At 43.1% G+C, this 18,419-nt stretch overlaps 1 protein-coding gene across 1 annotated transcript; it reads left to right on the top strand.

Moving 5' to 3' along the window:
- The first annotated feature begins 147 nt into the window (after positions 1-147).
- On the top strand, positions 148-18,315 carry LOC139372701 (CD164 sialomucin-like 2). Its single transcript, XM_071112490.1, has 6 exons — positions 148-385; positions 7,730-7,816; positions 8,024-8,101; positions 8,298-8,333; positions 8,471-8,618; positions 18,266-18,315. Exons 1-6 carry the CDS (start codon positions 298-300, stop codon positions 18,279-18,281), a joined length of 453 nt encoding a protein of 150 aa, XP_070968591.1. The 5' UTR covers positions 148-297; the 3' UTR covers positions 18,282-18,315.
- Positions 18,316-18,419: the final 104 nt, after the last annotated feature.

Below are 18,419 nucleotides of genomic sequence, written 5' to 3'. Positions count from 1 at the left end.
TCTTCATTTCATCTTTTCTAAAGCTAGAACCCCATTTATTTTTTGTTGAGTTTGAGGCCTCTGCAAGGGATCTACAACCAACTGAAAAGTACTTAATCTTACATTTGGAATGTTCTGAAACATTCTGGAACCTTCTGGAACCTTTTAGAACCTTATGATTGATCCCTGTTGACATCTTGAAGCCACCTGAGGAACTGAAGCTATTTTTTGTTTTTCTCTGACTAGTCTGTGGTCTCTACCTGTCTGTACTGGTCTTTGCTGGTCTGTACTAGTCTGAACTGGTCTGTAGTGGTCAGGATGCGAGGGTTAGAGCTAAAGGCCCTCGGTGCAGCGTTGCTGGTCCTTTCAGTGGTTATCACCTCTCATTGTCAGTCGGACTCTTCAGGTAGGTATGTGAGCATGTTTGTGTGTGTGTGTGTGTGGTCTGTCACCCTTTGAACTTCCTGACTCTCAACTTTGGCCCCTCTGTTCCTCTTGGCCCAACTTAGATTTATAGTATTGTTTCCAACCTTCCCTTGACTCCTTCCCTTGTCTCCTATTATTCATGACCTCTCATTTGAAATGACATGATATGTGTAAGCAAATGAATCATTGGTAGTTTGGCAAACAATGCTCAGACCCCCTAAATGCCTAGGGCTAAGCTCAATGAGTTTAGCTCAATGCCTAGGGTTTAGCTCAATGACTTTAGCTCAATGCCTAGGGTTTAGCTAAAATCGTTTAGCTCAATGCCTAGGGTTTATCTCTTTGCACTTAGCTCAATGCCTAGGGTCTAGCTCAATGAGTTTAGCTCAATGCCTAGGGTTTAGCTAAATGAGTTTAGCTCAATGCCTTGGGTTTAACTCATTGAGCTTAGCTCAATGCCTAGGGTTTAGCTCAATGCCTAGGGTTTAGCTCAACGGCTAGGGTTACACTCAATGCCTAGGTTTTAGCTCAATAACTAGAGTTCAGCTCATTGTCTAGTGTTTAGATCAATGCCGAGGGCTTAGCTCAATACCTAGGGTTTAGCTCAATGAGTTTAGCTCAATGCCTAGGGTTTAGCTCAATTCCTAGGGTTTAGCTCAATGCCTAGGGTTTAGCTCAATGCATACGGTTTAGCTCAATGCCTAGGATTTATATCAATGCCCAGGGTTTAGCTCAATCCCTGAGGTTTAGCTCAATCCATAGGGTTTAGCTCAATGCCTAGGGTTTAGATCAATAACTAGGATTTAGCTCAATAACTAGGGCTTAGCTCAACGAGTTTAGCTCACTGCCTAGGGTTGTAACTCAATGCCTACGGTTTAGCTCAATGCATAGGGTTTTGATCACTGCCTAGGGTTTAGCTCAATACCTTGGGTTTAGCTCAATACCTACGGTTTAGCTCAATGAATAGGATTGAGCTCAATGCCTAGGGTTTAGCTCAATAACCAGGGTTTAGCCCAATGCCCAGGGATTAGCTCAACACCCAGGGTTTAGCTCAATAAGCAGGGTTTAGCTCAATGCCCAGGGATTAGCTCAACGCTCAGTATTTAGCTCAATACCTAGGGTTTAGCTAAACACCCAGGGTTAGCTCAATACCTAGGGATTAGCTCAATTTCTAGGGTTTAGCTCAATGCCTATGGTTTGGTTCAATGCCTAGGCTTAAGCTCAATGCCTAGGGTTTAGCACAATGCCTAGGGTTTAGCTCAATTCCTAGGGTTTAGGTCTGTATTTGGGGATTAGCTCAATACCTGGGGTTTAGCTCAATGCCTAGGGTTTATCTCAATGCCTCGGGTTTAGCTCAATGCATAGGGTTTAGCTAAATGCCTGGGGTTTAGCTCAACGAGTTTAGCTCAATGCCTAGGGTTTAGCTCAATGCCTAAGGTTTAGCTCAATACCTACGGTTTAGCTCAATGCCTAGGGTTTAGCTCAATTCCTAGGATTGAGCTCAATGCCTAGGGTTTAGCTCAATAACCAGGGTTTAGCCCAATGACCAGAGATTAGCTCAACACCCAGGGTTTAGCTCAATAACCAGGGTTTAGCTCAATGCCCAGGGGTTAGCTCAACGCTCAGTATTTAGCTCAATGCCCAGGGTTTAGCTCAATGCCTAGGGTTTAGCTCAATGCCTAGGGTTTAGCTCAATAACTAGGGTTTATCTCATTATCTAGGGGTTTGCTCAATGCCTAGGGTTTAGATCAATGCCTAGGGTTTAGCTCAATACCTAGGGTTTAGCTAAACACCCAGGGTTAGCTCAATACCTAGGGATTAGCTCAATGCTTAACCTCAATGCCTGGGGTTTAGCTCAATTCCAAGGGTTTAGCTCAATTTCTAGGGTTTAGCTCAATGCCTATGGTTTAGTTCAATGCCTAGGCTTAAGCTCAATGCCTAGGGTTTAGCTCAATTCCTAGGGTTTAGGTCTGTATTTGGGGATTAGCTCAATACCTGGGGTTTAGCTCAATGCCTAGGGTTTATCTCAATGCCTGAGGTATAGCTCAATGCATAGGTTTTAGGTCAATGCCTAGGGTTTAGCTCAATGCCTAGGGTTTGTCTCAATGTCTAGGGTTTAGATCAATGCCTAGGGTTTAGCTCAACACCTAAGGTTTAGCTCAATGAGATTAACTTAATGCCTAGGGCATAGCTCAATGCCTAAGGTATAGCTCAATGATTAGGGATTAGCTCAATTCCTAGGTTTTAGCTAAATGCCAAGGGTGCCTAAATGCCTAAGCACATTGCTTAGGGTTAATCTCAATGAGTTTAGCTCATTGCCTAGGGTTTAGCTCAATGCCTAGGGTGTAGCTCAGTTCCTAGGGTTTTGGTCGATACTTGGGGATTAGCTCAATGCCTAGGGTTTAGTTCAATGAGTTTACCTCAATACCTAGGGTTTAGCTCAATGCATAGAGTTTAGCTCAATGCATAGGGTTTAGCTCAATGAATTGGGTTCAGCTCAATATCTAGGGTTTAGCTCAATGGGTAGGGTTTAGCTCAATGAGTTTAGCTCAGTGCTTTGGGTTTAGCTCACAGCCTAGGCTTTAGCTCAGAACCTAGGGTTTAGCTTAAATCCTACAGTGTCTAGGGTGTAGCTCAATGCCTAAGGTATAGCTCAATGCCTAGGTTTTAGATCAATGCCTAGGTATTAGCTCAATTCATAGGGTTTAGCTAAATGCCAAGGGTTTAGCTCATTGCCTTGGGTTTAGCTCATTGCCTAGGGTTTAGCTCAATGAGTTAAGCTCAATGCCTAGGGTTTATCTCAATAACTAGGGTTTAGCTCAATTAGTTTAGCTCAATGCCTAAGGTTTAGCTCAATGCCTAGGGTTGAGCTCAATTCCCAGGGTTTAGCTCAATATCTAGGGGTTAGCTAAATTCCTAGGGTTTAGCTCAATATCTAGGGTTTAGCTCAATGATTTTAGCCTAATGATTTTAGCTCAATTCCTAGGGTTTAGGTCAATGCCTAGGCTATTGCTCAATGCCTAGGCTATTGCTCAATGCCTACGGTTTAGCTCAATGCCTAGGGTTTAGTACAATAGCTAGGGTTTAGCTCATTGATTTTAGCCTAATGCCTAGTGTTTAGATCAATGCCTAGGGTTTAGCTCAATGCCTAGGGTTTATGTTGATACTTGGGGTTTTGCTCAATGCATAGGGTTTAGCTTAATGAATTTAGCTCAATACCTAGGGTATAGCTCAATGCATAGGTTTCAGCTCAGTATCTAGGGTTTAGCTCAATGAGTTTAGCTCAATGCCTTGGGTTTAGCTCAATGCCTAGGATTTAGCTCAATATCTAGAGTTTAGCTCAATGAGTTTAGCTCAATGCCTTGGGTTTAGCTCAATGCCTAGGGTTTAGCTCAACACCTAGGTTTTAGCTCAATGCGTAGGTTTTAGCTCAATGGCTAGGGTTTAGCTCAATACCTAGGGTTTAGCTCAATACCTAGGGTTGGCTAGGGTTTAGCTCAATGCCTTGGGTTTAGCTCAATGCCTAGGGTTTAGCTCAACACCTAGGTTTTAGCTCAATGCGTAGGTTTTAGCTCGATGCCTAGGGTTTAGCTCAATGCCTAGGGTTTAGCTCAATGTTTCGGGTTTAGCTCAATGTCTTGGGTTTAGCTCAATGCCTTGGGTTTATCTCAACTCCTGGGGTTTAGCTCAATGTCTAGGGTTTAGCTCAATGCCTAAGGTTTAGCTCAATGATTAGGGATTAGCTCACATCCTAGGGTTTAGCTCAATGCCAAGAGTTTAGCTCATTGCCTAGGGTTTATCTCAATGAGTTTAGCTCAACACCTAGGTTTTTACTCAATGCTTAGGGTTTAGCTCAATGTCTAGAGTTTTGCTCAATCCCTAGGGTTTAGCTCAATGCAGAGGGTTTAGCTCAATGCCTAGGGTTTAGCTCAATGCCTAGGGTACAGCTCAATTCCTAGGGTTTTGCTCAGACCCTAGGGTTGAGCTCAATGCCTAGTGTTTAGCTCAATCACTAGGGTTTATTTCAATGCTTTGGGTTTAGCTCAATGCCATGGGTTTAGCTCAATGCCAAGAGTTTAGCTCATTGCCTAGGGTTTATCTCAATGAGTTTAGCTCAATACCTAGTGTTTAGCTCAACACCTAGGTTTTTACTCAATGCTTAGGGTTTAGCTCAATGGCCAGAGTTTTGCTCAATGCCTAGGGTTTGGCTCAATATATTGGGTTTAGCCCAATACCTAGGGTTTAGCTCAACGAGTTTAGCTCAATGCCTAGGGTATATCTCAATTCCTAGGGTTTAGCTCAGTGCCTAGGGTTTAGCTCAATGCCTTGGGTTTAGCTCAATGCCTAGGGTTTAGCTCAACACCTAGGTTTTAGCTCAATGCGTAGGTTTTAGCTCGATGCCTAGGGTTTAGCTCAATGCCTAGGGTTTAGCTCAATGTTTCGGGTTTAGCTCAATGTCTTGGGTTTAGCTCAATGCCTTGGGTTTATCTCAACTCCTGGGGTTTAGCTCAATGTCTAGGGTTTAGCTCAATGCCTAAGGTTTAGCTCAATGATTAGGGATTAGCTCACATCCTAGGGTTTAGCTCAATGCCAAGAGTTTAGCTCATTGCCTAGGGTTTATCTCAATGAGTTTAGCTCAATACCTAGTGTTTAGCTCAACACCTAGGTTTTTACTCAATGCTTAGGGTTTAGCTCAATGTCTAGAGTTTTGCTCAATCCCTAGGGTTTAGCTCAATGCCGAGGGTTTAGCTCAATGCCTAGGGTTTAGCTCAATGCCTAGGGTACAGCTCAATTCCTAGGGTTTTGCTCAGACCCTAGGGTTGAGCTCAATGCCTAGTGTTTAGCTCAATCACTAGGGTTTATTTCAATGCTTTGGGTTTAGCTCAATGCCATGGGTTTAGCTCAATGCCAAGAGTTTAGCTCATTGCCTAGGGTTTATCTCAATGAGTTTAGCTCAATACCTAGTGTTTAGCTCAACACCTAGGTTTTTACTCAATGCTTAGGGTTTAGCTCAATGGCTAGAGTTTTGCTCAATGCCTAGGGTTTAGCTCAATATATTGGGTTTAGCCCAATACCTAGGGTTTAGCTCAACGAGTTTAGCTCAATGCCTAGGGTATATCTCAATTCCTAGGGTTTAGCTCAGTGCCTAGGGTTTTGCTCAATCCCTAGGGTTTAGCTCAATGCCGAGGGTTTAGCTCAATGCCTAGGGTTTAGCTCAATGCCTAGGGTACAGCTCAATTCCTAGGGTTTTGCTCAGACCCTAGGGTTTAGCTCATTGCCTAGTGTTTAGCTCAATCACTAGGGTTTATTTCAATGCTTTGGGTTTAGCTCAATGCCATGGGTTTAGCTCAATGCCTAGGGTTTAGCTCAATGCCTAGGGTTTAGCTCAATGCCGAGGATTTAGCTCAATGCCTAGGGTATAGCTCAATGCCTAGAGTACAGCTCAATTCCTAGGGTTTTGCTCAGACCATAGGGTTTAGCTCAATGCCTAGTGTTTAGCTCAATCACTAGGGTTTATTTCAATGCTTTGGGTTTAGCTCAGTGCCATGGGTTTAGCTCAATGCCAAGAGTTTAGCTCATTGCCTAGGGTTTATCTCAATGAGTTTAGCTCAATACCTAGTGTTTAGCTCAACACCTAGGTTTTTACTCAATGCTTAGGGTTTAGCTCAATGTCTAGAGTTTTGCTCAATGCCTAGGGTTTAGCTCAATATATTGGGTTTAGCCCAATACCTAGGGTTTAGCTCAACGAGTTTAGCTCACTGCCTAGGGTATATCTCAATTCCTAGGGTTTAGCTCAGTGCCTAGGGTTTTGCTCAATCCCTAGGGTTTAGCTCAATGCCGAGGGTTTAGCTCAATGCCTAGGGTTTAGCTCAATGCCTAGGGTACAGCTCAATTCCTAGGGTTTTGCTCAGACCCTAGGGTTTAGCTCAATGCCTAGTGTTTAGCTCAATCACTAGGGTTTATTTCAATGCTTTGGGTTTAGCTCAATGCCATGAGTTTAGCTCAATGCCTAGGGTTTAGCTCAATACCTAGGGTTTAGCTCAATGCCGAGGGTTTAGCTCAATGCCTAGGGTATAGCTCAATGCCTAGGGTACAGCTCAATTCCTAGGGTTTTGCTCAGACCCTAGGGTTTAGCTCAATGCCTGGTGTTTAGCTCAATCACTAGGGTTTATTTCAATGCTTTGGGTTTAGCTCAATGCCATGGGTTTAGCTCAATGCCTAGGGTTTTGCTCAATCCCTAGGGTTTAGCTCAATGCCGAGGGTTTAGCTCAATGCCTAGGGTATAGCTCAATGCCTAGGGTACAGCTCAATTCCTAGGGTTTTGCTCAGACCCTAGGGTTTAGCTCAATGCCTAGTGTTTAGCGCAATCACTAGGGTTTATTTCAATGCTTTGGGTTTAGCTCAATGCCATGGGTTTAGCTCAATGCCTAGGGTTTAGCTCAATGCCTAGGGTTTAGCTCAAAGCCTAGGGCTTAGCCCAATGCCCAGGGTTTAGCTCGATGCCTAGGGTTTAGCACAATGCCTAGAGTTTAGCTCAATGTTTCGGGTTTAGCTCAATGTCTTGGGTTTAGCTCAATGCCTTGGGTTTATCTCAACTCCTGGGGTTTAGCTCAATGTCTAGGGTTTAGCTCAATGCCTAAGGTTTAGCTCAATGATTAGGGATTAGCTCAAATCCTAGGGTTTAGCTCAATGCCAAGAGTTTAGCTCATTGCCTAGGGTTTATCTCAATGAGTTTAGCTCAATGCCTAGGGTTTAGCTCAATACCTAGTGTTTAGCGCAACACCTAGGTTTTTACTCAATGCCTAGGGTTTAGCTCAACGAGTTTAGCTCAATGCCTAGGGTATATCTCAATTCCTAGGGTTTAGCTCAGTGCCTAGGGTTTTGCTCAATCCCTAGGGTTTAGCTCAATGCCAAGGGTTTAGCTCAATGCCTAGGGTTTAGCTCAATGACTTGGGTTTAGCCCAATGCCTCGGGTTTAGCCCAATGCCCAGGGTTGATCTCAAAGCCTAGGGTTTAGCTCAATTCCTAGGGTTTAGCTCGATGCCTAGGGTTTAGCTCAATGAGTGTAGCTCAATGCCTAGGATTTAAGTGAATCCTAGGTTTTAGCTCATTTTGTATTTTTCTGTGTTACCCTCCCCATCTACTATTGGTTGTATTTGTTGGATGAGAAAACAATTTTTGCGACTAAATATTTTGTGATTAAAGTTCAATTTATCTTGAATGATTCATTGATTCCTGTTATGAGGAAAGCAGAGGTCCGCCCTGAGTGTGTTTATGTGTGTTATTCTGCACTGGCTGATTGATTGACAACTGTTGCCTCCAATAGACTGCTCCCAGGCTGAGTCATGTGACCTGTGTGTCGGAGACTCCACCCTAAATCTGACTGGCTGTGTCTGGAGGGTCTGCGGGAACAGTGAGACACATACACACACACACACACACACACACACACACACACACACACACACACACACACACACACACACACACACACACACACACACACACACACACACACACAGGTAAGACAACCCTCCAGGTCTTTACCAGATTATTAAATTATTCAGTGTGTCAGGATCTGACCCACACACACACACACCATCCCTCCTCTCTCTCGTAGGTAATGATACTGGGTGTGTATCTGATCAGGGTGATTCTCAGAACTGTAATGTGACAAACGACCCAGCCATGTGCACAGGTGAGTAACACACACACACACACACACACACACACACACACATACACACACACACACACACACACACACACACACACACACACACACACACACACAAAACACACACACACACACGCACACACAAAATAGACAATGTGAGTAAAAACTATTTGCTAAATAACAATAACATTGATTACATTTCCTTATGTGTTTTTAGTCATAGAGATAGCGGAAGAAGGTGAAGGGGACTCAGGTGAGATTAAACTCAACATTCCATCACTTTATCCATCCCTTATTGATCTCTCTATTATTACTCATCCCTCTCCCCCTCTCTCTCTCTTCCCATATCTCTCCTTCTCCCCCCCCTCCCCATATATCTCCGCCTGTCAGATGAGTCTCCTCCAGAGCCATCAGAGTTCTCCCAGGCCAGCTTTGACATGTCCAGTTTCATAGGAGGCATCATCCTGGTGCTGTGTGTGCAGGCTGGAGGATTCTTCGCCATGCGCTTCCTCAAGAAAGATACCACCTACGACCCCATGTGAGTGAGGGTGTGTGTGTGTGTGTGTGTGTGTGTGTGTGTGTGTGTGTGTGTGTGTGTGTGTGTGTGTGTGTGTGTGTGTGTGTGTGTGTGTGTGTGTGTGTGTGTGAGAGAGAGAGAGCAAGAGGCAATTAGGCAACAACAAATTCAATCCCTTTTAGACAACTTCCTGGACAAAACTTGTAATACTGAAGGTGTAAACCTAAAGGTGTAAACCTAAACCTAAACAGTACATTCGACCTCAGCTTCACTATCAAATCTAAAAATGTCAAACAGAAAACCCGAAGAAAATTAACAACAATGACAAATGGTTTGATGAAGAATGCAAAAACCTAAGAAAGAAATTGAGAAAACTATCCAACCAAAAACAGAGACCCAGATAACCTGAGCCTACGCCCTCACCATGGTGAATCACTAAAACAATACAGAAATACACTACGGAAAAAGAAGGAACAGCATGTCAGAAAAGATCGCAATGTAATTAAAGAACCCATAGAATCTAACCACTTCTGGGAAAATTGGAAAACGCTAAACAAACAACAACATGAAGCGTTATCTATCCTAAACTGAGATGTATTGATAAACCACTTCTCCAATCTTTTTGGCCCTATAACAAAGAACAAACAGTAAAAAAATATACATGATCAAATACAAATCATAGAATCAACTATTAAAGACTACCACAACCCACTGGATTCTCCAATTACTTTGAATGAACTACAGGACACCATACAAACCCTCCAACCCAAAAAAGGCCTGTGGTGTTGATGGTATCCTCAATGAAATGATAAAATATACAGACCACAAATTTCAATTGGCTATACTTAAACTCTTTAACATCATCCTTAGCTCTGGCATCTTCCCCAGTATTTGGAACCAAGGACTGATCACCCCAATCCACAAAAGTGGAGACAAATTTGACCCCAATAACTACCATGGGATATCCGTCAACGGCAACCTTGGGAAAATCATCTGCATTATCAATAACAGCAGACTCGTACATTTCCTCAGTGAAAACAATGCACTGAGCAAATGTCAAATTACCATATGACAGACCACGTATTCACCATGCACACCCTAATTGACAAACAAACAAAACAAAACAAAGACAAAGTCTTCTCATGCTTTGTTAATTTCAAAAAAACTTTTGACTAAATTTGGCATGAGGGTCTGCTATACAAATTGATGGAAAGTGGTGTTTGGAAAAAAAAGTGATGTGACTATCATTAATGTGATGACTGCTATTTACCGAATATTTACCTACTACGTTTACTTATTACTCAATTAAATTAATCATGTAACAATTAACTAATTCATAATTTGGAACACCACGGGAACAGTTGTTTACCGAGTTACTATCTCCTGAATTAAACTCTAAAGATTATCTAAATATCTCTTACATCAATTATAGAAAAATATTAATTATTACCTCATCAGTCACATTCTGAATGTCGCATAAACCTTGGATATCTGCACGAACTCTAACCTAAGTGATGAATCAGCGATACACAAATTGGCTTAATTATTTATCAACTGACTAAATCATCACACCAAATACGTAAACACACATACAATGAAAACAGGTCCCTAGTTGACTAACAAAAGCATGACCGTTTGGTTACGCAATGGAAAGGGAGGGACAAAGAGTCAACTTATCATACATATGGAAACTGTGCTCACTGTAAACAGAATACTTAGCACACTAACAACCACAGAAATGCAATATATATTTACGTGTAGATGTCTTTCTCTGTCGTCACCACTCGATCCATCTATGGGAAGTGGTTTGATGTAAGTCTCTGGTTTTCCACCATAGGTTACAATGTCCTTCTTAGTTGTAGACTTCTTTTCTTCTGGAGTGTTCTTTAGAATATGTACTTCAGATGTACCACACACAGTGTTCTGAGGGATCTATTTATTTAACAAGGCAAGTCTGTTTAGAGCAAATTCTTAATTACAATGACGGTCTACCAGGGAACAGTCGGTTAACTGCCTTGTTCAGGGGCAGAACGATAGGTTTTTACCTTGTCAGCTCGGGGATTCAATCTAGCAACCTTTCTGTTACTGTCCCAACGCTCTAACCACTAGGCTACCTGCCGCCCCTTCTTCTCTCTTGTCTTTGGTCAAAATGTCCTAGACTACTTCACATGCACGGCTGCAGACGGTGCATGTTTTAGTCTAGTTTACAAAGTTCTAAACATTTCAACGTGTGGACCACGGCCTCACATTCCCTGGTCTCAATGGTTGATTATTCAGGGTACAGCTAGGACCACAGCAACCCGGCATGTTTTGGTCTAATATACATTTCGTTAGAAAGTCCTTTTAAGCACTTTGGTCTTAGGGGCATTCCAACACGCCGACGCAGTGTCTGTGCTCACGTGTGCGTGGTTACTGACTGGGCCTATGTTTATATGAAAAGTCATTATCTCATTTAGAAGGCTAAAATCACATTGCTATCTTTTCAAAAATAGTTTCATATTTAATCATATAATTTCTACAACATGTAGCTGTAAATCTGACATATACAGTGTGAAAGCTCTTAATGTTACAATATTTCTGTTATAAGGTCTTGCTGATCATTTGAATGACATCACAAAATATACATTCATTTTCCATATTCCATCTCTCATCATTCGGATGTTGAAATATATTGTCCCAGTGTCCATTGTTTGATGGTAAAATGTTGGCGGCAAAGTCTCTCTGTCTAACAAAGTATTTTCGGTCTTCCCATACTGCAGAGCCAAAGGGAAAGTGTCTGCAAGGTATTTAAGTAATAAAACAGGCCAAACTCCCCCCCTCTCCTCTCCTGTTGGAGGGGAGGGGGCTATCCTCAAACATTTGCCAAGCTGATGGGTCCTGATGGGGTCACCAAGGAGAGAGAGTCATGACACATACGACATTATAAAATCCATCTACACAAACAACAAGTGTGCGGTTAACTTCTTGGTGACTGGGGGGCAGTATTGAGTAGCTTGACTGAATAAGGTGCCCAGAGTAAACTACCTGCTACTCAGAATATGCATATAATGCCTGCTACTAGAATATGCATATCATTATTATATTCGGATAGAAAACACTTTGAAGTTTCTAAAACTGTTTGAATAATGTCTGTGAGTACAACAGAACTCATATGGCAGGCGAAAACCTGAGAAAAATCCAACCAGTTTGTAAGTTTTCAACTAATAGCCTATCGAAGATACAGTGGGATATTGGCCATGTTGCACTTCCTAAGGTTTCCACTAGATGTCAATGAGAATTTTATCTTTAAATGGTGTAAAATACTTGAGGAATTTTAATTATGAGATTTTTGTTGTTCTGAATTTGGCGCCCTGCACTTTCACTGGCTGTTGGCGGGGTGGGACGCTACCGCCCCGAATATCCCAGAGAGGTTAAAAGTTATTTCCACAGGGCCGTGGGGTGAGACAGGGATGCAGCTTAAGTCCAACCCTCTTCAACATATATCAACAAATTGGCGAGGGCACTAGAACAGTCTGCAGCACCCGGCCTCACCCTACTAGAATCTGAAGTCAAATGTCTACTGTTTGCTGATGATCTGGTGCTTCTGTCCCCAACCAAGGAGAGCCTAGAGCAGCACCTAGATGCTTCTGCACAAATGCTGTCAAACCTGGGCCCTGACAGTAAATCTCAGTAAGACAAAAATAATGGTGTTCCAAAAAAGGTCCAGTTGCCAGGACCACAAATATAAATTCCATCTAGACACTATTGCCCTAGAGCACACAAAAAACTATACATACCTCTGCCTTAACATCAGTGCCACAGGTAAATTCCACAAAGCTGTGAATGAGCTGAGAGACAAGGCAAGAAGGGTGTTCTATGCCATCAAAATGAACATAATGTAACATTGTGTGCTGAGAGTTGAGAAGCAAGTTCAGGGAGTGAGTGTTTTAATAAACACAACATAATATAAAATAAGAAACACGAACAACGCACAGACATGACGATCCCGGGGATCAGAAGCGGACCAGTCACCTCTGCTGAGGCGTGGGAAACCTGTCAGTCCGGCTGAGATGTGGGATAATGGCGACCTAAAGCCCTGGAGAGAGAGCATACGTGATGGTACCCCCTCCCCGGCGCGTTCGGCTCCAGCCACAGGACGCCAACCAGGATCAGGAGCGGACCGGTCACCACTGCTGATGCGAGGGAACCTGACAGACCGGCTGAGGCAGGGGAGCATGGCAAACCGGCTGAAGCATGAGAACCTAATGAGCCGGTGGAAACAGGGGAGCCTGGCGATCTGTCTGAGGGATGAGAGCCTGTAGCGGTTCCCGGACCCAACGTCATTCCCGCTGATAAACAATCAAAAAACACTCCCTGATGCTTCCCTTAGGTGAGACGTTATTTTGTAACGTTGTTCGCTGAGAGTCGGGAAGCAAGTTCAGGGAGTGAGTGTTTTAATAAATAAACACAACATAATACAAAATAAGAAACACGAACAATGCACAGACATGAAACAGAAACAATAATGCCTGGGGAAGGAACCGAAGGGAGTGACATATATAGATAGGGAAGGTAATCAGGGAAGTGATGGAGTCCAGGTGCGCGTAACAATGGTGACAAGTGTGCACCATAACGAGCAGCCTGGTGACCTAGAGGCTGGAGAGGGAGCACACCTGACACATAAAATTCGACATACCAATTATGATCTGGCTAAAAATACTTTAATCAGTTATAGAACTCATTGCCCTTCATGGTTGTGAGGTCTGGAGTCCACTCACCAATCAGGAATTCACAAAATGGGACAAACACCAAATTGAGTCTCTGCATGCAGAATTCTGCAAAAATATAATCTGTGTACAACGTAAAACCCCAAATAATGCATGCAAAGCAGAATTAGGCCGATACCCGCTAATTATCAAAATCCAGAAAGGAGCCGTTAAATTCTACAACCACCTAAAAGGAAGCGATCCCCAAACCTTCCATAACAAAGCCATCACCCACAGAGAGATACACCTGGAGAAGAGTCCCCTAAGCAAGCTGGTCCTGGGGCTCTGTTCACAAACACAAACACATCCCACAGAACCCCAGGACAGCAGCACAATTAGACCCAACAAAATCATGAGAAAACAAAAAGAGAATTACTTGACACATTGGAAAGAATTTACAAAAAGAACTGAGCAAACTAGAATGCTATTTGGCCCTAAACAGAGAGTACACAGTGGCAGAATACCTGACCACTGTGACTGACCCAAACTTAAGGAAAGCTTTGACTATGTATAGATTCAGTGACCAAAGCCTTGCTATTGAGAAAGGCCACTGTCGTGACTTTACTTTCATTAATCTGATGACTGTTATTTATCTAATCAACTAACTGTGTTTAATCTTTACCCGATTAAATTAAACATGTAACTATTAACTCATTAGGATTTGGGGCACCACGAGAGCGGTTCTTTAAAGAGTTACCATCTCCCGAATTAAACTTTTAAGGTATATACCTATCACATCCATAAACAGTCAACTTATTAATCAGAACTTTGTATCCTCCTTGCATCTGCAAATACCCGGCCTTACTTATGATTCAATACTACACCAATTCAATTGGTTTAATTATTTATTTACTAGCTAACTAAAATATAAACATACACACTTAATACATTAGAAACAAATCCCTAGCGGACTGACACAATATGCCAGCTTCTTACAAAAGACATGTAGAGAGCGAGAGATAAAGACACTTAATTTTGGTACATTTTAGAACCTACTCTCAAAGTAATCATATACTTTGCACACAAACCACCGCCTGTTTGGAGTAAGAAATCATGAATGTATTTACATGTAAATGCTTTGTTTCACTGTGTATTTCTGATGGAACCAGGCCTTCTTGGAAAAGGTGTTGGACCGTTTGTGGCACGCTTGTAAAGCTCTGATTGTCCAAAAGGGGTCCCCACCCATCTCTTCTACTGTTGTTCTCCTCTGCTGTCGTCCGGTATCTGGCGACCCGTCGTGTAGTCCTGAACAGAGCTACAGTGCTCACTCTACTTTCACTTGCTTTGGAAGATGATTCTTTGTAGATAGGCTAGCCAGCCGTGTCGATGGCTCTCAGTGGGGTGAGAGTAGTAGAATGGTCCCACTTAAATAAGCTTTTCAACATATTTTACTTAGGACAGCTAATCAGCCATACCAGTGATTGTCTGGGAGGTGACTTCATCATCTCTACCTCGTGTTGAGATTTCAGAGTTCAAACCACTTTGGACGTAAGCTGCAGAGCAGCGTCTTTCTGGTCTGATTTGTTAATTCTTAACCCATCATTTTATACAGTTTATTCAAAAGGGGTGGTTCGTGTGGCTGACACTTTCTCTGACCTCACTTAATTGTGATTAATTACTTGTACAAAGTTATAGAAACAATTTCCTCTTATAGTTACTAAGATCACATCCCTCTCTAAACAAAAATACTTTATAATTGTTCCTATTTCATACACAACGTAGAGGATGGAAACTTCACACATATAGTGTCTACTTTTCAAGTTACAATATTTCCTTTATGACATTTTTAATGACATCGCAAAATAACAACCAACTGACGTTAGTGGTCTTTGGATCGCCTCTGTCCATTCCACAGGTTCTATGTAGAAATATTGTTCCAGTATTCGCTTTAGAACATGTTAGAGTTTTGGTGGAAAAATGTCTGTGAACATTTTTCCCTCAGAGATCCACAAAGAATCCACAAAGAATTCGAAAACACCCATATCTACTGGGTGAAATACCACAGTGTGCCATCACAGCAGCAATATTTGTGACCTGTTGCCACAGGGAAAGGCTCCCTAAATTTTATCAGCATATCGAATGCGCGACCCGGGCTGGCAAAACCCTGGATCATTGTTATTCTAACTTCCGCGACGCATACAAAGTCCTCCCCCGCCCTCCTTTCTGAAAATCTGACCACGACTCCATTTTGTTGCTCCCAGCCTATAGACAGAAACTAAAACAGGAAACGCCTGAGCTCAGGTCTGTTCAATGCTGGTCCTACCAATCGGATTCCACGCTTCAAGATTGCTTCGATCACGTGGACTGGGATATGTTCCGCATAGCGTCGGACAATAACATTGATGAATACGCTGATTCGGTGAGCGAGTTTAATAGCAAGTGCATCGGTGATGTTGTACCCACAGCAACTTTTAAAACCTTCCCCAACCAGAAACCGTGGATTGATGGCAGCATTCGAGCAAAACTGAAAGCGTGAACCACGGCTTTTAATCAGGGCAAGGCGAACGGAAACATGACCGAATACAAGCAGTGTAGCTATTCCCTCCTCTAGGCAATCAAACAAGCTAAGCGTCATTATAGAGACAAAGTAGAGTCACAATTCAACGGCTCAGACACAAGAGGTATGTGGCAGGGTCTACAGTCAATCACGGACTACAAAAAGAAAACCAGTCCCGTCGCGGACCACGATGTCTTGCTCCCAGACAAACTAAACAATTTACTTGCTCGCTTTGAGGACAATAAAAAAATAAAAAAACCTGTGGGCTTTCCGTCACTGCAGCCAACGTGAGTAAAACATTTAAACGCGTTAACCCTCGCAAGGCTGCCGCCCAGACGGCATCCCCAGCCGTGTCCTCAGAGCTTGTGCAGACCAGCTGGCTGGTATGTTTACGGACATATTCAATCAATCCTTGTCCCAGTCTGCTGTCCCCACATTCTTCAAGAGGGCCACCATTGTTCCTGTTCGCAAGAAAGCTAAGGTAACTGAGCTAAACGACTACCGCCCCGTAGCACTCACTTCCGTCATCATGAAGTGCTTTGAGAGACTAGTCAACGACCATATCACCTCCACCCTACCTAACACCCTAGACCCACTCCAACTTGCTTACCGCCCAAATAGGTCCACAGACGACGCAATCACAATCACACTGCACACTGTCCTAACCCAACTGGACAAGAGGAATACTTGTGTAAGAATGCTGTTCATTGACTACAGGTCAGCATTTAACACCATAGTACCCTCCAAACTCATCATTAAGCTCGAGACCCTGGGTCTCGACCCCGCCCTGTGCAACTGGTTCCTGGACTTCCTGACGGGCCGCCCCCAGGTGGTGAGGGTAGGAAACAACATCTCCACCCTGCTGATCCTCAATACTGGGGCCCCACAAGGGTGAGTTCTCAGCCCTCTCCTGTACTCCCTGTTCACCCATGACTGTGTGGCCATGCACGCCTCCAACTCAATCATCAAGTTTGCAAACGACACTACAGTGGTAGGCTTGATTACCAACAACGACGAGACAGCCTTCAGGGAGGAGGTGAGAGCCCTCGAAGTGTGTTGTCAGGAAAATAACCTCACACTCAATGTCAACAAAACAAAGGAGATGATCGTGGACTTCAGGAAACAGCAGAGGGAGCACCCCCCTATCCACATCGACGGGACAGTAGTGGAGAAGGTGTAAAGTTTTAAGTTCCTCTGCGTACACATCACGGACAAACTGAATTGGTCCACCCACACAGACAGTGTGGTGAAGAAGGCACAGCAGTGCCTCTTCAACCTCAGGAGGCTGAAGAAATTCAGCTTGTCACCAAAAACACAAACAAACTTTTACAGATGCACAATCAAGAGCATCCTGTCGGGCTGTATCACCGCCTGGTACGGCAACTGCTCCACCCACAACCGTAAGGCTCTCCAGAGGGTAGTGAGGTCTGCACAACGCATCACCGGGGGCAAACTACCTGCCCTCCAGGACACCTACACCACCCGATGTCACAGGAAGGCCAAAAAGATCATCAAGGACAACAACCACCCGAGCAACTGACTGTTCACCACGCTATCATCCAGAAGGCGAGGTCAGTACAGGTGCATCAAAGCTGGGACCGAGAGACTGAAAAACAGCTTCTATCTCAAGGCCATCAGACTGTTAAACAGCCATCACTAACATTGAGTGGCTACTGCCAACATACTGACTCATCTCTAGCCACTTTAATAATTAAAAATTGGATGGAATAAATGTATCACTAGCCACTTTAAACAATGCCACTTATATAATGTTTACATACCCTACATCACTCATCTCATATGTACAGTATATACTGTACTCTATACCATCTACTGCATCTTGCCTATGCCGTTCGGCCATCGCTCATTCATATATTTTTACGTACATATTCTTATTCATTCCTTTACACTTGTGTGTATAAGGTAGTTGTTGTGAAATTGCTAGATTACTTGTTAGATATTACTGCATGGTCGGAACTAGAAGCACAAGCATTTCGCTACGCTCGCATTAACATCTGCTAACCATGTATATGTGACATTTTATTTGAAATGGCAACCAGTGAAGAACAACACCATTGTAAATACAACCCATATTTATGTTTATTTATTTTCCCTTATGTACTTTAACTATTTGCACATAATATAACATTTGAAATGTCTTTATTCTTTTGGAGTGTAATGTTTACTGTTAATTTGTATTGTTCATTTCACTTTTGTTTATTATCTCCTTCACTTGCTTTGGCAATGTTAACATATGTCTCCCATACCATATGTCTCCCATACCCTTAAATTGAAATAAAAAAATTGAGAGAGAGAGAGTGTGTGTGTGTGTGTGTTTGCATCACAGTGATATCTAGAGAGCTGAAGTAATATAATAGGCTGAACAATAATCTCTGTCTCTCATTCTCTCTCTCTCCCCTCCACAGAGAGCAGCCAGCCTAGAGGAGAGGAGAGAGAGAAGAGGAGGACAGTGAAAGATGAAGGAGGGAGGGATGAGGGGGAGTTGTGACTCACCATGCTGTCACGATGCTTTGCATGACGTCAATCTACCATACTCCAGTGTGTGTGTTATACTTTTTT

The sequence above is a fragment of the Oncorhynchus clarkii genome, chromosome 18, assembly GCF_045791955.1.
Source record: "Oncorhynchus clarkii lewisi isolate Uvic-CL-2024 chromosome 18, UVic_Ocla_1.0, whole genome shotgun sequence".
NCBI classification, from domain to species: Eukaryota; Metazoa; Chordata; class Actinopteri; order Salmoniformes; family Salmonidae; genus Oncorhynchus; species Oncorhynchus clarkii.
This window is presented reverse-complemented; position numbering and strand designations above follow the sequence as displayed.

What these genes read in the sequence shown, in the direction of transcription:
- LOC139372701 (XM_071112490.1), top strand. Translation starts at nt 298, where the DNA reads ATGCGAGGGTTAGAGCTAAAGGCCCTCGGTGCAGCGTTGCTGGTCCTT. An exon ending in CTGGAGGGTCTGCGGGAACA is followed by an intron (nt 7,817 to 8,023) that starts GTGAGACACATA and finishes TCTCTCTCGTAG; the next exon opens with GTAATGATACTGGGTGTGTA. An exon ending in AGAAGGTGAAGGGGACTCAG is followed by an intron (nt 8,334 to 8,470) that starts GTGAGATTAAAC and finishes TCCGCCTGTCAG; the next exon opens with ATGAGTCTCCTCCAGAGCCA.